Source organism: Rhipicephalus sanguineus, chromosome 10 (assembly GCF_013339695.2).
Source record: "Rhipicephalus sanguineus isolate Rsan-2018 chromosome 10, BIME_Rsan_1.4, whole genome shotgun sequence".
Taxonomy (NCBI): Eukaryota; Metazoa; Arthropoda; class Arachnida; order Ixodida; family Ixodidae; genus Rhipicephalus; species Rhipicephalus sanguineus.
Genome location: NC_051185.1, coordinates 63,879,655 through 63,897,217, shown reverse-complemented (window position 1 = coordinate 63,897,217; position 17,563 = coordinate 63,879,655). Strand labels below are relative to the sequence as shown.

Below are 17,563 nucleotides of genomic sequence, written 5' to 3'. Positions count from 1 at the left end.
GAGCGATGCAGATGTGACCCTTCAGGACTACATCGCGATTGATGATTGTGTCGCCACGACTGGTCTCCTGACCGATCAAGAAATGATTAATGATGTCACGGGCGCCCAGGAAGACCAAGATTCTGACGAAGAGTCATGCGAGGAGATGCAGCCGCGACATCATCGCACCTCACGGGAAGTCTCGGAGGCGCTTTTGATATTAGAGGACGTTTGCCTGAGCACTTCCGACAGTTTGCGTGCTGTTGGCCATTTGGAAGAGTTAAGAAAAATTGTAATGTCAGCCAGAATCTGCGTGAAAACGCGGACGACCATTAAAAAAAACTTCAGCACATAAAGGTATGCTTCTCCAACTTGATTTTAATGTTGTTTTTCCTGTTCATTCGTATTCGGCATTCGCCTTAATTTGGACATTTTTTCCGGTCCCGTGAAATCCGAATTAAGAGGGGAAAGATGAGATGGGCACTGATGATGACACATAAACTGTACTGTGTACTGAAAGACCAAACAACAAAAAAAAAACAGTGCAGCTCATTCTCGTTATTCGGGTCTTCCATACCTTACGTAATGCCCTGAGCACTGCCGAATGCTGAACAGTGGGTGGCGTGTCGAGGCCAGGTCAACGAGTGTGTCAAGCAGGGCCGCCTGGTTTTTCCTTGGGACTTCTTCACCAAATCCTTGGCACCTGTGCAACAAGGCATTCAATCAATCAGTCAATCAATCAATGGAGCTTTATTTTCAGAACACACAAAAGTATATATAGACACATCTGGGACCGACACCGTATTTGGTGACGGCCAGTCCAATAGAGCATAAAAAAAATTTATGCATGCTGGCTACATGCACATGCACACACTGATGGGAACTCGTGGCAGTAAATACGTCGCCGGCCGATAAATCGGACACCGATAATTCGGACAGTCGCGCGGCACCGCCGATGATCCTATAAAGTAATGTGTAAAGACGACCGACATTTCGGACAGCTGCCAGATCTACATTCGATAATCCGGACCCTGTCCAGACTTGTCACGCCCCGTCGCCAGCCATTATCTCCTCCGCACCCGTACCATACAAAGTATGGCCTCAGAGACCAAAACAAAAGCTAAATTGTGATCTATGAGGCGTTATTTCGATCGCTACTTATGCCTCAGAGATTTGTATTGAAAGTGCCGATCTTGGAGCCCTGGTCAACTGTGGGAAATCGTATCGACATCGTGAACATCCTACATTCCGGTCCCTGTATTACCGCGCTGCGCTAGGGTCCCTAGACACCCTAGCTGCGTGCTATTATTGCTGCTATCGTCGCCATTCTGTCGAATGTGTCTGCGGTAAAGCGTTTTGCTAAGGCAGTGACTACTTGATTGGGCCCCGTCAGCGCAGTACTATCGTAAGAGTGAGGGGCCCGTCACCGTAGTGTGATCGGAATAGTGAGGGGGCCCGTCACCTTAGTGTAATTACGGTGACGGGCCTCGTCTCGAGCCCTTGCCAGGGTGAGACGGCTGAAATCGATTTGGGAGCAGTTTTGGGAGCAGCAAAATTTCAATTTAGGAGCAGGAGAACCTTGTTTGGGAGCAGTTAGTGGCATTTATTATGTCGTTTTTGAAGCTTTAAAAAAACAAATTTTGCAACTTGGAGGAAGAAACGCACATTGTAATCGGCTTAGAATACATATAACATTCAAAGAGCCTTTGGAGAAAGCTTTTTTAACGATTATGCCAGGTATGAACTACACTACCTTTTTACAAAACTACGCAATTTATATAACCCGGGTAACACATATGAAATACATGAAAAAAGTTTTTTAACTAGGTTCACTTTACATTTGAAATAAAAAAAGAAAAAAACACATTTTTCAATAATAAAAAAAAACTGATTGCACAAGAATTGTAGTCTCATCAGTAGGTCTTTGAACGGTCAATGAACGATTCTTACTAGCACGCGATTGCGCGACGCCTTCACGTTAAACATCAGGAAAGAACAAAAGCGGTATGGCGGCCACGATGAATGCTGGGGGGGGGGGTCACATATACTGTCAACTGCCGATTTTTCGGACGCCGATTTTCCGGACATGCTCGAAAATTCGGACGCTCTCGCGGCACCGTCACCGCCCCATAGACTTCAATGTATATTAGAACGTCAAAAAATAGGACGCTGAAGCTATTTGCGTCCGATTTTTCGGACTTCCTGCCACTGCAGTCCGAAAGGCATTATTTGAACCCCCACCTCTGCCGCGTCTATCATCTCGTAGGTTCGAACCAGCGCTTTCGCGAGTCGATCTGTTTGAGACAGTAGCAGAGTCGAAAGTCAGCTTTGCCGCAATGCCGAAGCGTTATGGGGTGAAGCAGACCAGAAATTCAAAGGGGCCGCTATCGCGGCGCCGTGCAGCGGAAATGAACGGAGGCGTGATGGCAGCAGCTGGCAAACGCGCCAGTACGGCTTAATCGCTGACAACCCTTACGATAAGCATCTTCAGTTAACTGCTCGGTAGTGCACGTGGCCTAGCGCAGTTGCATGCGTACTGCACGCATTTAATAGGCGGAACCAAATGCGCCGCGCCGCCATTCTTGCTGCCTCTTTGTGCGAGACCGCTAAGTGCGCCGCGTAGACGCGTTGCCTTCGCGGACGAAACCAGCTCGCCATTGCCGAGCCCGTGTGCGGTCAGGAACTAAGTGCGCATCACGAACCCTTTCATGATAAATGCGTGCGTACGATACAGCAACAGTAAAGTGACGGCGTCAGCTTAGTTGGCGATGGTGCTGCACACAACTAGAAACGATTGGCTTGACGCGGCAGCGAATGCTGCGTATCGGCGGCGATTCGGCGATGTTGTGCGCATATGAGCACACGCATCGGGGAAAGCCGGACGAGTCGTCCGCTCTTCCACCACAGTCTTTGTGTTCCGCGTCATCGTTTACAAACGCTTCATGCGAGATAGCCGTAATATAATCCGCGCTTTGATATTATCAGCGGCGCTCATCACGAGTCGCAAAAGTGGCGGTTGGCACGTGCGTAGTTAGCCGGGTTCGCGGCAGGTACCGAATGTATTTGCGAGAGCCTGGGCGCGCACCAAAATGCCTGATAATTGTACTTGGAGGCATTAAAGCTATTTCGGATGTGGCTGTGTTTTGACCACTTGAGCGAATAAAAAGCATGAATTTGTTTTTCGGACTGCCCGATTTTTCGGACGATTTCGCGGTCCCTAGGGAGTCCGAAAAATCGGCAGTTGACTTATTTACAACCACTCAGAGGCGATACCACAGCACTATGGAAGCCTCCATTACAAAGGCGCGTAGAAGGACACGCTTGGGCGCGTTAACATGTTCTGCGAACGTATCCCTGGCGCTGCTTCTAAAGTTACGTTTTCCCACGGTGAAACTGATGCAGGCTTGAAAATTCTTGCTTGCGGGGCCGTTTCAGCGCAGTTCGGCGCAATTTTTTGCAATTTTTTTATGCTTTCGGAGCAGCTTGGCGCAGGAAAACGGAATCGTATCAAAAATGCGCAATATGCGAGCTGTCTCACCCCTGCCTTGCTGTTCTTTTGTTATCGTACAGCGATCACATCACACTGGCGGAGATACAGGCGGACTTGGTTGCACGTAAGCGGAAGTGCGTGCAGCCACACACTGAAAACTTTTTTCGGCCACCGCGACACTGAAGTGTCAATAAAAGTATTTTTTCTGACGCATTCGTTTTTTTCGGACATTTGATAATTCGGACTTATTTACGTTCCCCATGGAATTCCGAATTATAGATTGTCGACTTATATATTGACATAGAAGCAGGGCAACATATAATGGCGGGATCACCATCTCGATATTGTGTGTCACCATACTTTTCTTCTCACAACCACCAAGAAGGCAATTTTCATTTACACTCAACCTCAATATAACAAACACGATATAACGAATTATCGGTTATAACGAAGTAATTGAAAGTGTCTTGTCATAGATACAGTTTTATGAATACACGTTTATAGGATTTTCGGATATAACAAAGTTATTTTCGTGTCAGATGTGACGTTCTAATGAGCTCCCCATATCCCCATATTTTTGTTCGTTCACCTCCCTCCTTTATCGTTTTAGGCCGACACATTTGGACAAGCCTAATTTCGTTACAAGGCACATTCTTCACCATTCATAAAACATTGATAGTGGACAATCTAAACATAATAAACTCACCACTTGGAGCGCCATGTTAGCCCACCGTCGCCCCTCGCACCTCTTGTGCTGCGGAGTGCCTTTTCAAACTTTCCACAGCTCCTTCGACGTCGGCCAGGCGTTGAAACAGCACTCAAGCCGTACTTTGCGAAGCACTCCCTGAGGAGTTGCGCCTCGGCCGAAGACAGCGGCGACGTGGCTGCGATGTCGCGAGCTTCGAGCCCAGCGTCGTCGCGATCAGTTTTCACAGCTGCCTCCAGCACTTCCTGCGAAGATTGACATAAGATTACAGTTGAACATCGTTGCAGAAACACTGATACAGCGAAGTATCGGTTATAGCGAACTATACAAACTTTGGTTGGTCAACTTCATTTCATTGACATTTATTCGTTTTATAACGAAGCCGAAAACGCAAGAGCCGCTGCAATATCAGCTATAACGAAGAGATACTGCATTTTTTCATGTACAACCCACAACCCCAACGATTCGCGGGAAATTAAAAAAAAAAAAGATCCCCCGCGTATTGCTGCAAAACCTAGCTTCCTGCATAGCTTTAGAGCACTGCCGTGAAGCCACGTTTGCGAACTGGAATTAAGAGTTTTCCGTTTTGACTTTAGCTCAAAATTGTCTTAATATCTTGTGTGGGTTATATGCAGGAAATACTGCATTGTGTTTGCACGGGGCTCACAACTCGAAACTGGTGTGTAAAAGCAAATAAACATTGAATCACAATTCACAACCACATTTTTTTAATGTGATTGTGACACTAAAAATCTGTTCTAAAATGTGGTCAAAAAAGTTGCGGAAATCACATCACCAGACAAGATCACATCTTTCATCAAATAAATGTGAACGCACGCCCACTTTGACAGATGAACATTTCTGTAGTTTTTTAAGCTTATCATGTTCTGGTCTATTTAGTTTGACATGCCACAAGAGACAGGCGAAGACGACCTTGTTTATAGTGGGTTTGAAGCCTAGAATAATGTGTTTTTGTAGCTAGCATTTTTGCGCGAGCCAGATGCCAATTTGTGAAAGCCGATATAATGAACTAAAATGGAGAATGTAACAGTGCTGCTGCTGTGTAATATCGGTGAAGTCTAACACAATCTGAGCTGCTAAAAATTAAAGTTCCCAACAAACTGTTCTCAAAGTATCCACCCCATTCAGTGCTCTGAGAGCTTGTTTGTACCTTGTCACAAACTGGGCACAATGCACCTCACAACTTTGAGATAAAAATTAATTTTGCTCGTATTAATTATTTCTTCATCATCGTCATCATGCTTTATGTCCACTGCGAGATGAAGGCCTCTCCGATGATCTCCAGCCCACCCTGTCCGCACGAGCAGGCTCCCATTTTAGGCCTCCCATTTTTTTTAGTTTTCGTTCCACCTAATGCTTTGCCACGCTCAGCCGAACTTCCCACCTCTTGCTATCCATTCCAATGTTCTGGCTGAGCACCTCTATAATATGTGACCTTCTGATGACATGACCTGCCCATGCCCATTACCCTTTCATAATACCGAGAAAACACCACTCTTGATGCAAGAAGGTAATTGGAAAGCCAGAAAACGCACAACAAAACAAGAACCCCTCCTAGCACGAATTATGATAGACTGCCTAAAAATGTGTAAGAATCACGCAACATTTTCTAAGGCACTCGATATTACATTCCAAGAAAGAAAATAGTGTCAGACATTTTGTGAAACTTTCAGTAATTAGTGTTAATTAGCATGCAAGTAAATGTCTATTATTCTGCTATCAGTCAGCTTCAATTCTTGAATAAAAAGAATCAAATATGAGACTCAAAATGCATGCCCAGTTTTTTTTTGGCTGTATTCGTTTCGAGCAAAGGAAAATAAGGTGCACGACGCGCCTGGCGTAGTTGATGTGTACATCTGTACACATTACCGCTGAAGGGGATAATGCATCCCGGAATTGCAACATGCACAACAGTGTCGCTGCACATGTAACATATCGAGCAGCTATCCAGCCTTCATGACAACACTAAATACAGTCGAACACGGATATCGAACTCAAAGGGGATCGCGAATTAGTTCGATATATAAAAAATGAATATAAAAAAATACAGGCCCCAAGACCTTACCAGTGGCGGACGATCACCTACAATCGGGCATTCAAGAATGACAAACTAATTCCACACACACGGTGCAACAGAATGTGTTTATTTGCGCGAAAAAAAAAAAATCGCTTATTTTGGCCTGCTTCTTCGTCTTTGAAATGAAGTTGAAGAGACGCTGGCCTCAATCTTATAGAGGCTGTCCAGGTGCGACAGCCCGGTTCACTCCATGTCGCCGCAAATTGCGAATCGAGTTGAACGCTGCCGCCACCTCAGCGGCGGAGTACGTGCGTGTAGCCACCGCCTCGTCCAGACGATCTTTATCGTCACTTGATGTCACAAATTAGCGTGTTAAAAGCGCGCGCGCCGCCGCTTTCAAGCAGCTGCGCGACAGAACGGCGCGAGTTCGCGCGCCCAAGAAGCGCGAAAGACGAAAAAACAAGCATCAAAAGACGCCGGCGCGCCGCATTCTCCTCACCCACTCGAGCCAGACGCAGTCAACACGATCGAACGCCCGGCAAAGCCTGGATCTTTCTAGAAGGAAAGGGTGACGCATCCGCGAGCGATGCCGCTGCGATTCGAACCTACGAGAAAGCTCTCGCCCTTTCTCTAGCCTCAGCTGTACTGCACGCCGAAGAAACCTCCCGACGCTTCTAGAAACGGGGAAGAAGGGATAAAGCGTGCAAACGACGAGAGTCGAGAAGGTCAGTGAAGAAGTGGAGACAGGAGTAGTCAGTCGCCCGGTGATGGTGAGTTACGCTAGTGTTGCTCCGTTAGCCAAGAAGACGTGTGTTATGATGGTGTGCGGTCAGTCATCGTCGATTTGGAAGAATCCGATGACGACGCCGTGTGAGCCGTGCAAGTTGCGACGACGGTTGAGCTACGACGATCAACGCTGGAGCTGGCGTGAGTGTTTCCTAGAAGAGAAGCATTCGATACCGTCCAAGTATTGTGGACTGGATACGCCATTGTTTATTCAGGACTTTAACTGTCGTTGAATAGTTGTAATGCATGGGATTGCATTCGTAGCGTGTGATCTGTTTGTTTAGCTCCCGTTGTGTAAACACCATCTGAGTTATATTGTGAAGTTGTAACTGGTACCAGCGAGTGTGCACGTGTTTTGTTTATTTGTGTTGCCTTAACTGAGAAATATTTTCGTTTTCGTTTGTGTTGTCGACTCCGCTCTGACTCGGTCTTTGGACCACACCGCGTTCGCTGGCGCACCAAAGGACCACTTTAAATTGTCCGCGCTTTCGTGGGCGTTTTTCGGAGGGCCGTGACGCCACCCTTAGAATCCGCCCGGCGATTGCCAGCCCGATTAACGGGAAGTGACACTTGAGCTGTCAGCCTGGGCATCCTGGGTCCCCTGCGACGCAGCTACACATGTCCTCGTCAGCGAGGCTCGCAACAGCCTGAATATTGCAATCCGCTTCCTCAAAATCGTACGCAGACAATTCGGTGGACGGCAGCCGGGAAGAGGTCCGGATGACAACTCGTGAAATGCGTCGTCTATGCACTTGTCGTTGCCGTCTTCACTGGTTTCCGCAAGTTCCGCCGTCACGAAGCCTGCCTTCGAGAAGCATTGGCCACTGTGTGCGTCTTCACGTCTCGCGGTGCCCGTCACCATTTGAATGGCCACCAAGCAGGTCAACCTTCAGCCCACCTTGAAGGACTTGATGATGCCCTGGTCGAGCAGTTGCAGCTTCGCTGTCGTGTTGGCCAGCAGAAACTTCAGCTCGATGTTTTTGAGCTCGCACGGGAGCACGCACACAAAAGAGGAATGCGGTGGTATGTGACAACTCACGGAAGTGAACTCCGCCAACAAAGCGCTCACGATCAGTCGCGATGGCGGCGATGCCTACCCGGGCGCCCGGGCTACCTGCGAGGGCAGCAGCGATATACGAAAGGTGCGAGCTGTGGTTGGCTGAGCAAATACAAAAGGGGTGGGCTGTGGTTGGCTGATCAAAACTCACAAAACAGCAACAAAAAAAAAAGAAAGAAAAGGCGAAAGGAGGAGGCTGCCGGCTCTTCGCTCCTGCTCTCCGAGCCAACGGTAACACGGAGAGCGTAGGAGAAAGAGAGAAAAAAAGGAAAAAAAAGAAGCCGTGCCACATTGGAGAACGCGCCCAGCAGGAGTACAGTCCGAGCCCTCTCGCCCTCACGCTTTTCGAGCGTTTCGGTTGTCGGCTGAGGCGTGGTGCCGCGAAGGTCGCGGGCCTCAGCGAGTGCTGAAGCGCGCCTTCCAGCTCGTGTGGCGTTCAATATATTCGATGGTGGGTAAAAATACCGTTCTTATAGATGTGCAAATTTCTATACTTTTACAAAGGATTTTCAAGGAGATAATCTACGAGTTCGATATAGCCGAAAATTCGATATATGTGGGTTCGATATATCCCGTGTTTGACTGCACTGACTGTTCTGCTTACACGAAGGTCGCAGGATCGAATCCCGACTGTGGAAGGCCGCATTTTCGATAGAGGCGAAAATGCTTGAGGCCCGTGTACTTCTATTTAGGTGCACGTTAAAGAAACCCCAGGTGGTCTAAATTTCCGGAGCCCTTCACTACGGCGTCTCTCATAATAATATCATGGTTTGGGACGTTAAACCCCAACATTATTATTATTATTATTATTATTATTATTATGAAGGGGATAATGCAAGCGGCCATGCCAAACTAAAGTTTCTGCACCAACTTGCCGCGATGTCATTGATTTTCATAGAATCTGCTTGGGCCTACATAATTCTTCATCGCTGCAAATGAATTAGTACTTTGCATTCTGATGGAGCCAGAGAATTAAACAGCAGGTTTCAGGATATTCCACTGAGCCTATGTGGCTGAAATATGAAAAAAAAAAAAAAGAAATCCGTCTCTTCCTATTAACATTTAGATGCTTAGTTCTGGCACGAAATTTTGAAAATGAAGCTCTGACCTCAATATTCTCTCATAATAACCTACCATGGTAGAATTAATGACTAAAGTTCTCAAAGAAGAATTTACGTCTAAACAGCAACCCCCCCCCCCCTTAGACAATTTTCCTTCATAAAGTCTGCCAACGTATGAGAAAAATATTTCCCGATATTTATGACGTCCTTTTCCTGTCCTAGTGACAATGTTTTGGGCACATAAGGCAAGAGAGAAAAATCTGGCCTTTATTTTTTTGACCAGTAATTTTTTTTCTCTCCACTAGCTCATGCAAATACAGAATTCTGAAAGAATATGCTTCTACAGGTTTTCCCGCTCAATTTAATCCAAGTGCCAGCCAACTTGGGTGGCGCTTGGATTACACTGAGTGGGAAACCTGTAGTCACAACTGATTTCTTACTTCTCTACATTCTTTCGTTGCTGCTAGTGCTGCAACCAATTGCAATGCTAGTAAGTCCACAAACTGAAAAGGGAGAGAGCATTGTACCTTAGAATCAATACGTGAAACCAGTGTCAGTATGCCGCACCGCATCGCGACAGGAACTTGTTTGTGGTTCAGCAGTGCCAGCAGCGTGTTGGGCTTCTTCAGTGTGGCATTCCAGGAAGCTACAAGCTTCAGCAGCTTCCTGCAGGCAAGCACAGCAAGAAAGCATGGTTCTCAGCCTTTTGCAGAGTTGAAACTTTCACAAACATCAATCTTTGCAAGTTTATTTTGTCTACTACAAAGCTCCGTTTTTCTACAATTCACATCACTTCCACTATATACAGTTACATCCTGGATATAACGAAATTGACAAATTCCCCCCAAAATTCGTTACAACAGGTTTTGGTTATATGCAGCTTCAGCACGAAAAATTCGAAAAAAAAATGCACAAATTAAACAAAAGGGGAACTGAAGGCTGAGCTCACCCAAAACATTTATTTAGCGGCAAAAAACTGTGTTATTTTGCTCTATTGCTTGTTTGTGAGGGATGGCAACAATGAACGTTCATAGGACACCAATACGACGCTGTCCGTCATCGTCTAGCCATGGCCTCAGAGATTGGCTCCGGCAACGCAATGGCATGTTGCCGGAGCTAATCGCGGAGGCCACAGTCTAGCGAACCCACGGCACGGTGCAAGATGGCAAAGTGCGTGACGAGTTGTCGTCACCATGATCTTGGACACTTTTCCCCAGCGCCTAATCTGACATTTCCTCGGTTGTGACGACACAGTTGTCTGCATAAAAAAAGAAATCACGAAGCTTCACGTCGTCAGGGGCAGCTCTGTGCGCACGCGCACGGCATAGAAATCAAAGAGCGAACGACACGGATACCACGAAATATTTGGTAAAACTTTCCATATGCAGTGCAAACTTGAAGCGTAACGACAAGGAGCAAGGATCTTTTTTTAGTGGCGTCACCTGGAGTCACGTTAACGAAGTGCAGTTCAGAGACTTCTGCAACAACCGAAGAGTGGCGCTTACAACGCAAGAGTTCGCGTGGTGGCACCCGCGAGCGGCTGGATGAAGTTTGAAGGGAGGGGGGAAGGGCAGGGCAGTTTAGGATATGCGCGGAAGAGCACACCCGCGCATGCGCCTGCAATGGCTAGAACGCCGGCTTAAGGGGCACAGGCCTGCCTGTCCGGCTCGCGTGCACCCGCACGCACTAGCAAGCTCTCGCCTCGCAGTCGCCGGAGCTTCAAGCGCGCCATGTGCGACGTCGCCGCTTCGCGCTCCGTCGTCGGCGGGGCAATCGCAGAAGATGCGTGCGGCTCTTGCTCGTGCCAAAATGACAAAATTCGGGGCAAGATCCCTAGGCTGTTGGCGGCCAAAATTCGTTATGTCAAGGGCGTCTCCCGCTGCCACTTTGTTACATAGAGGTCGCAAATACATGTGCTTCTGTAGTAACGGCGGGGAACAGACAAAACTTTGTAATATCGAGGAATTCGTTTTATGGAGGTTCATTATAGGCAGGTTTAACTGTATGTTGCTGAATTTCATTGGGCTACCATAACACAGCACTGTCTTCTATCCAAGCAGGTTCAAAATCTGGCTTGCCGTGCTTTGTTGCAATGACTGTTCTACAGCTGCAACAAAACTGAACATGCAGTCAGAGAATCCCAGTTGTAGCAAATTGAATATTCTTAGTTTGCCTCCAGGGCACTTGGAGTTGATACCTGCTATCCAGCTCCCATTTTCAGCTACAGGCAGGTTGAAGTGCGCACCATAAATTTTAAAATGCACATACGGGGCCGCATCTTACATGGAGTGTACAGTATGGTCCAATGTTCCAGGGAACACCGTCAGGCTATACACAGCATAGCATGATGAAAAGCACAGAGAGGACAAGAAAAAAAGAAGTGCAGCTCATGTGGTGAGCAGCCTATGTGTTCTTTCTTTCCTGCCTTGTTGTGTGTGCTTTTCACTGCGCTATTCACAAACCAAACAGACCAATTTATGTACTCTCGTGCTCAGCGTAACTCAATTTAGCTCTCTTAGGCAACCTGTTCAGCCGGGTAAACCTACTTGGTGCCCACAGATACATCAGCAGCATGATTAGCGATCAGCTCAAAAAGGGCACGGAGTCCAGAGCGTCCCTTGTGGGAACAGGCCACCGATGCCTCCACCAGGCTGACAGCCAAATCTCGAATTCCTTGCGTCGGTGACAGCAGCGACAGGATGATGGACAGGAACACTGCAAAGCACGGGGAAAATCAATCAATAAATCATCGATAAAAAGGGAACTTTAGTATACGGTTAGCAAACTTGGGAAGAGAACTTCACTGTGGGCTTGCGCTTGTCACTCTATTGCGTGGCCCTGAACTACGGACATCTTGGTGCAGATTTTTGTTTGCTCCTCTAATAACGAAACAGAATACAACGAACTGAATCTTCTCCACATGCAACTTCATTGCATCAAGGTTCGTCTATATAATGATAATGAAGTATGAACAGTAAGTACGTATACAGTAGACTCTCAATAAACAAAAATCTCTTAAGGGGGGACATGGCTTGTGGAGACCAAAAAATCATCAAAGAAAAAAGTGTTTTTTAAATTATATTATTGACATCTACAGCTATTATTTCGCATGTAAAGCCTAAGAGAAGTCTTATAAGATCAGTATTTCATCTGCAGTTTAGATCTGTGCAATGAGTACGAGCTGAACGTTAAATGTTTTTGGGTCATTTATTTAGCTTGTCGGAGGGATATCTCATGATCTAGAACAGCTAGAGCTGTAATTACTTTTTTAACATAAAGCCCAAGCTGTGTATCACAAAGTGCTGAGAGCAGAATTCTAGTTTTCTGCTCATATATTTTTTAAAATTGATTTTGTTTTTTCTTTACGGTAGTCATGGTACAAACATTGAATTTCGATCATCTGCAGAATGACTAGTTATGATCCGATCTGAAAACTGTTTGCAGCGTTGCACTTATTGCATATAGTAGTATCTAGCTATCTGATAATATTCACTTTCTGCTGAACGGCTTTTCTCCTATTGTCTCCGGAAACAATAGAGAGGCAGCTTTGTGTATCTCGTAAACCAGTTTGCTTACAAGAAAAAATATTGTATATTTGAAATCGGCATGAAAAACCAAACAAGTCTATTTAATTTCATCAGGTTTGGACATAAGATAAAGAAAATATCTCCACACACCATGTCCCCCCTTAAATGAAATTGCTGCTTAATTGGAACAACTGCCTCTAAGATGATTGGTTTTGTGCTTGAATTCTGCATCCCTTTTCATCTCTCAGTAAACGAAACTCCTGTTAAATGAAACATATTTTCCTGGTCCCTTCAGCTTTCGTTTAACAGGAGTCTACTGTAGTTAATGAAATACAGTATAACCTCATATAAGAATGTCACGCCTGACACGAAAATAACTTCGTTATATCCAAAAATACTTTATAAATGTGCATTCTTAACACTGTATCTATGACAAGACTATTTTTTCATTTACTTCATCATAACCGATAATTCGTTACATCCGTGTTCATTATATCGAGGTTTGAGAGTAGGTACATTAGGGTGGTAAAATTTTTAAAAACCAAACTGACCACAAATGTCTATGAAATTTGGGGCTCTAATTACAAAGGTGAATGCTGAACATTTTTCTCTTTCTAAACCTTCTCCATTTTTCTGTCTTCTAACATGTGCTTACCAAGATTCTTTTCGGCCAGGATCCACTTGATGCCCTCTGCACCCCACAGTAACTGAATCGAAACTGCAAGGGCCAAAGACTGAAGCCTCTCTTTCTGGTGGGTAGCCGGTGCCCCCTGGGAATCGCTGCTGGAAGCGCTGCTGTAGGCATCTAGGTGTAGCAGCCAGAGTCCACTTAAAAAGTGCACCTGATGCTCAAGGCTGGGGCAGTGAACCTGAAATTTTAAAAGATGCAAGTAAATTAAAAGATATTTTTATTTTGGTTACAGCATTCCTGTCCAGTGCTCCATACTGCGACGATTCTTCAAATCACAGTTATTTAAAAAATTTTGGTCTTCCAAATTTTGATTTGAGGCAAAGTCTAAGTGAACAGTAATTGGCAATGAATAATTTCGAAGTGAATTCGAATAGCAGCAGGATTTGAACAGTAAGTAGAGTGCTACTTATAAGCGGTAAAAAAACATTAAGTTTTAGACCTTGCCCTACTCAGTCAATATTAGCCCGCATAACACAGTGTGAAACTTTAAGAATGAGTCGGGTTGCAGATAATTATGCACACTTAAAAGGTCAAAACTTATCTGGTGTCACACTGACTCAGGTTCCTGAATTCATACCTGCCAACCTCACAGCATGAAAATTCGGGAGGCCGCAGTGGGGGGGGAGTGTGTTGTTTTTTTTTTTTTTGCATAGTGGAAATTACTGAGACTGGAGACTGACATCAGAAAGGAATAAGGATGTTTGTTTTGGGCTGCCTGAACCAAACTTCTTTACCTGTGAAGGCACCAAGGCAATTCACAGGCGCACGTGGTACAGAATCCGTACTTGTCACCTTCCCGCGAACTCACAAAGCATGGAAACCCAGCTGTGTATGAGTCCAGAAACACTTGCAAGTACTTTGATTTTGACGCCGCCATCGACCTTCTAACTGAACTCTGAAAACACGCAACCCCCACGCCAGACGGCGTAGCGTACAAAATGCTGGGGCCAAGATGGAGACGCAAAAGTTCTGGCTAGGCTTAACGGAAATGATTGCCGCAAATGAACTGAACGGCGGCCGGAGCGGCAAGATTGCAACACGCGCTGTTTCTCCCAAGCATGCCGATATCGAGAGTGCAAAGCACAATGGGGGCCGCTTACTTACCACCGGTCTGCCGGCCACCCCTCCTTTGAAAAATGGAAAGCGCTCGACAGTCTCGTTACCGGAGCGCCCGTGCAGCGCCGCGGCTCCGGCCCCCGTGCACATTTGGCAATCTTTTTCCGTTGAGACTGTACCTTTTCCCTCGCCTTCTTTCGGTACGGTGGCGAGCGCTTCTCACGGCAAGCCGACCAGCCTTCGTCCAGATGCGCAGTGCCTAGAATGTACTCAGCGGTACTCTACGATATGGTTACAATGAAATAGAAGTGTGGTGGCGAGTGCTCTTCCGCAGCACCGCCACAGCAGGAAAGGCTGACGTACGCGCATGATTTTAATAAAAGAGAGAAAAAAAAACGCCTCTGCTGTGGTGGCCACTTTTCGGGAGATTTGAGATGACATTCGTACAATTGGGAGATTAGGTCCGAATTCGGGAGTCTCCCGGACAATTGGGGAGAGTTGGCAGGTATGTGAATTGTTACAGGCCTTGCAGAGTCCTTCTACTTACTATGATACCCCACTCTTTGTGATTTACAGTCCCTTGACTGTAAATCACAAAGACGTGTAAGCGTGATGTTGCACGCAGAGCATTTGAAAAATTTCGTACCTTGAAGAATTTTTGTAGCAGCTGGCGAAATTGTAACCGGCAGCTGCTCTTGATGCTCGAATTCTCTGCAACCATCTCAAAAATGTCAGTAAGGATGTCCAACGCAGCATGAGTGGCCTCGTCTTGCTGTTTCAGCACCCACATGGGATTTTCTGCAATATCATCAAGACGGTCACTGTTACAATGAATTAGAGCTGTGCACGGGCCGTATTTCCGAGCCCGAGCCCGGCCCGGGCCCGCTGACTTTGTCGAAGGCCCGCCCGAGCCCGACCGCAAAGGGCTGCGAGCCCGCCCGGCCCGGCCCGACGTACGAAAACACAATCCCGGGCCCGGCCCGGCCCGGCTTTTTGAAGGTTCGCTGCGAAAACAAAGCATCGTTTTCCGGTAATTTGGCACTTTGTTGAGCATATCAAATATGATCAAACGACACACGAAGAACAGTCATTACAAATTGTCGAGCAAAAACAGCAAGCAGTCCAACGATTCCGGCTTCAACGAAGTGCGGCGCTTTTGCTATACAAGTATACGGACTCATGCCAGCAACAATGGAGTTCGCTCTCCAAAGCCGTCACGTGTATGGGGTATGCCCATGCAAGCGTCAGCTTGCACGAAGGCGATCTACGTCGGGTCGCTCGTCGCTGTCGCGTGCATTTTCACTCATAGGATTTGGCCTTAAATCTAACGCGAACAGTCGCGTGGCGCCGTCACTAGCTCAGGTGGTGTTACTTCTCTGTTTGTCGGAGTACAACAGAGGCAGTGCTTTACCTGCTCCCCTTTTGTTTAAAGTAGTGAATGGAAAGGAAAAGCGGTGAAGGGCGGTCGCGGAAAAGGCGCTGTATGCGTGCTGGAAAACAATTCCCGCTCATTCTCTATATTTCGGGCTTGAGTCGGGCTTTGCGCTGGGCCCGAGCCCGGCCCGATAAAACTCCAAGTAGCCCGAGCCCGGCCAGGGCCCGAGGTGAAAATACGTCGGCCCGCCCGAGCCCAGCCCGCGGGCCGGGTCGGGCTTTCGGGCTACCCGGAGTCCGTGCACACCTCTACAATGAATGTACAGTCGACTCCCGATAATTCGAAGTCGCTTAATTGGAATTGTCGGTTAATTGGAAGTGGAGTGGGGGTCCCGTCAGTTTTGCATGCAGTTCAACAGGAAGAAATTCTCGGTAATTGGAAGCTAGAGGTCTGAAATTTCGGTTCATTCGAATTTATTTTCAATCGAATTACCGGAGGAAATCGTAATGTTTGTTAAATTTCCTATTTTTGAAGTGCTAAACAACAATGCGTGTGCGACCGGCACCCAAGGGCATCACAGTTGACCACAGCGCCGCAGCTCAAAGCGTCAGCTGATGGCATCGCAGTTGCATGCAGCGCCCCAGATCACGAAGCGGCTGCTCCGGCGGTTCCGGTTCCGGGCCTCATTGTTGATCTCGTTACGGTCGTGTGCGGACTCAGCGTTTCCACGTGCGACGAAGCTCCACGTGCATTTACTATGGCAACTCCCGGGCCTTATCGGACGCTTGACTTGGCGACGAAAGTCAAAATTTTGAAAGAAGTTGAACAAGGAGGCACCGCCAAGCAAGATATTGCGCGGAAATACGGCATCAAGCCTAATACCCTGTCTAACATCCTGAAGAACAAGCGCTCGGTACTGGACGCATTCGAAAATGACCAGTTCAAGATGTCTCGCAAGAAAATGCGCACCGGCGCCCACCCGGAGTTAGAGCAAGCGCTGCTCATCTGGATTCGGGAAGCTCGAAGCAACAGACTTCCTCTCAGCGGCGATATCGTTGCAGTGAAAGCGTCATCGCTTGCGATTATGCTAGGCATCGAGAACTTTGCTTCGTCCGATGGGTGGCTCACACGGTTCAAGCAACGCCACGACATGGTGTTTAAAAGCGTGAACGGTGAAAGGGCTGCTGTCAACGCTGCAACATGTGCTACGTGGAGGGAAAATCAGCTTCGCAAATACTTGGGAGAATATCGGCCGGAAGATATCTTCAATGCCGACGAGACAGCACTTTTTTACAGAATGTTGCCCGAGAAGACGCTGACCTTTAAGGACGATGACTGTGCTGGAGGGAAGCGTAGCAAAGAAAGAGTGTCGGTGCTGATAGCGGCGAACATGACGGGCACTGAGCGATGTCACCTGCTCGTGATAGGCAAAGCTGCTAAGCCTAGATGTTTCAAGGGCGTGAAAACGCTGCCTGTCGACTACGCGTCTAACAGGAAAGCGTGGATGACCGCAGACCTATTCAAGGATTGGCTGACAAAATTGGATCGCAAGTTCGCGTTATCTAAACGCAATGTATTGCTCCTTGTGGACCAATGCAGTGCACACATGAATGTGCCGCCCTTGAGTGCAATACGTGTCGCCTACCTGCCAGCGAACACTACATCGGTGTTACAACCACTGGACCAGGGGATCATCAAAAACGTGAAAGTACTGTACAGGAAGCATCTTCTTGAGCGGATGCTGTTGTGTATGGACAATGCAAGTCAGTATGAGGTGAGCCTTCTCGGTGCTATCCA

The 17,563-nt window shown here is 47.1% G+C and overlaps 1 protein-coding gene across 1 annotated transcript in view; it reads right to left on the bottom strand.

The window, feature by feature from the left end:
* Window positions 1–17,563, bottom strand: part of LOC119406444 (HEAT repeat-containing protein 1) — a 157,274-nt gene that overhangs the window by 100,450 nt on the left and 39,261 nt on the right. Inside the window, exons 16-21 of the mRNA XM_049420100.1 lie at window positions 15,038–15,189; window positions 13,300–13,513; window positions 11,664–11,832; window positions 9,645–9,783; window positions 4,176–4,420; window positions 557–682 (exon numbers count right to left, since the gene is read on the bottom strand). Coding sequence (XP_049276057.1) covers window positions 557–682; window positions 4,176–4,420; window positions 9,645–9,783; window positions 11,664–11,832; window positions 13,300–13,513; window positions 15,038–15,189 — 1,045 coding nt within the window. The remainder of the gene's footprint in view (window positions 1–556; window positions 683–4,175; window positions 4,421–9,644; window positions 9,784–11,663; window positions 11,833–13,299; window positions 13,514–15,037; window positions 15,190–17,563) is intronic.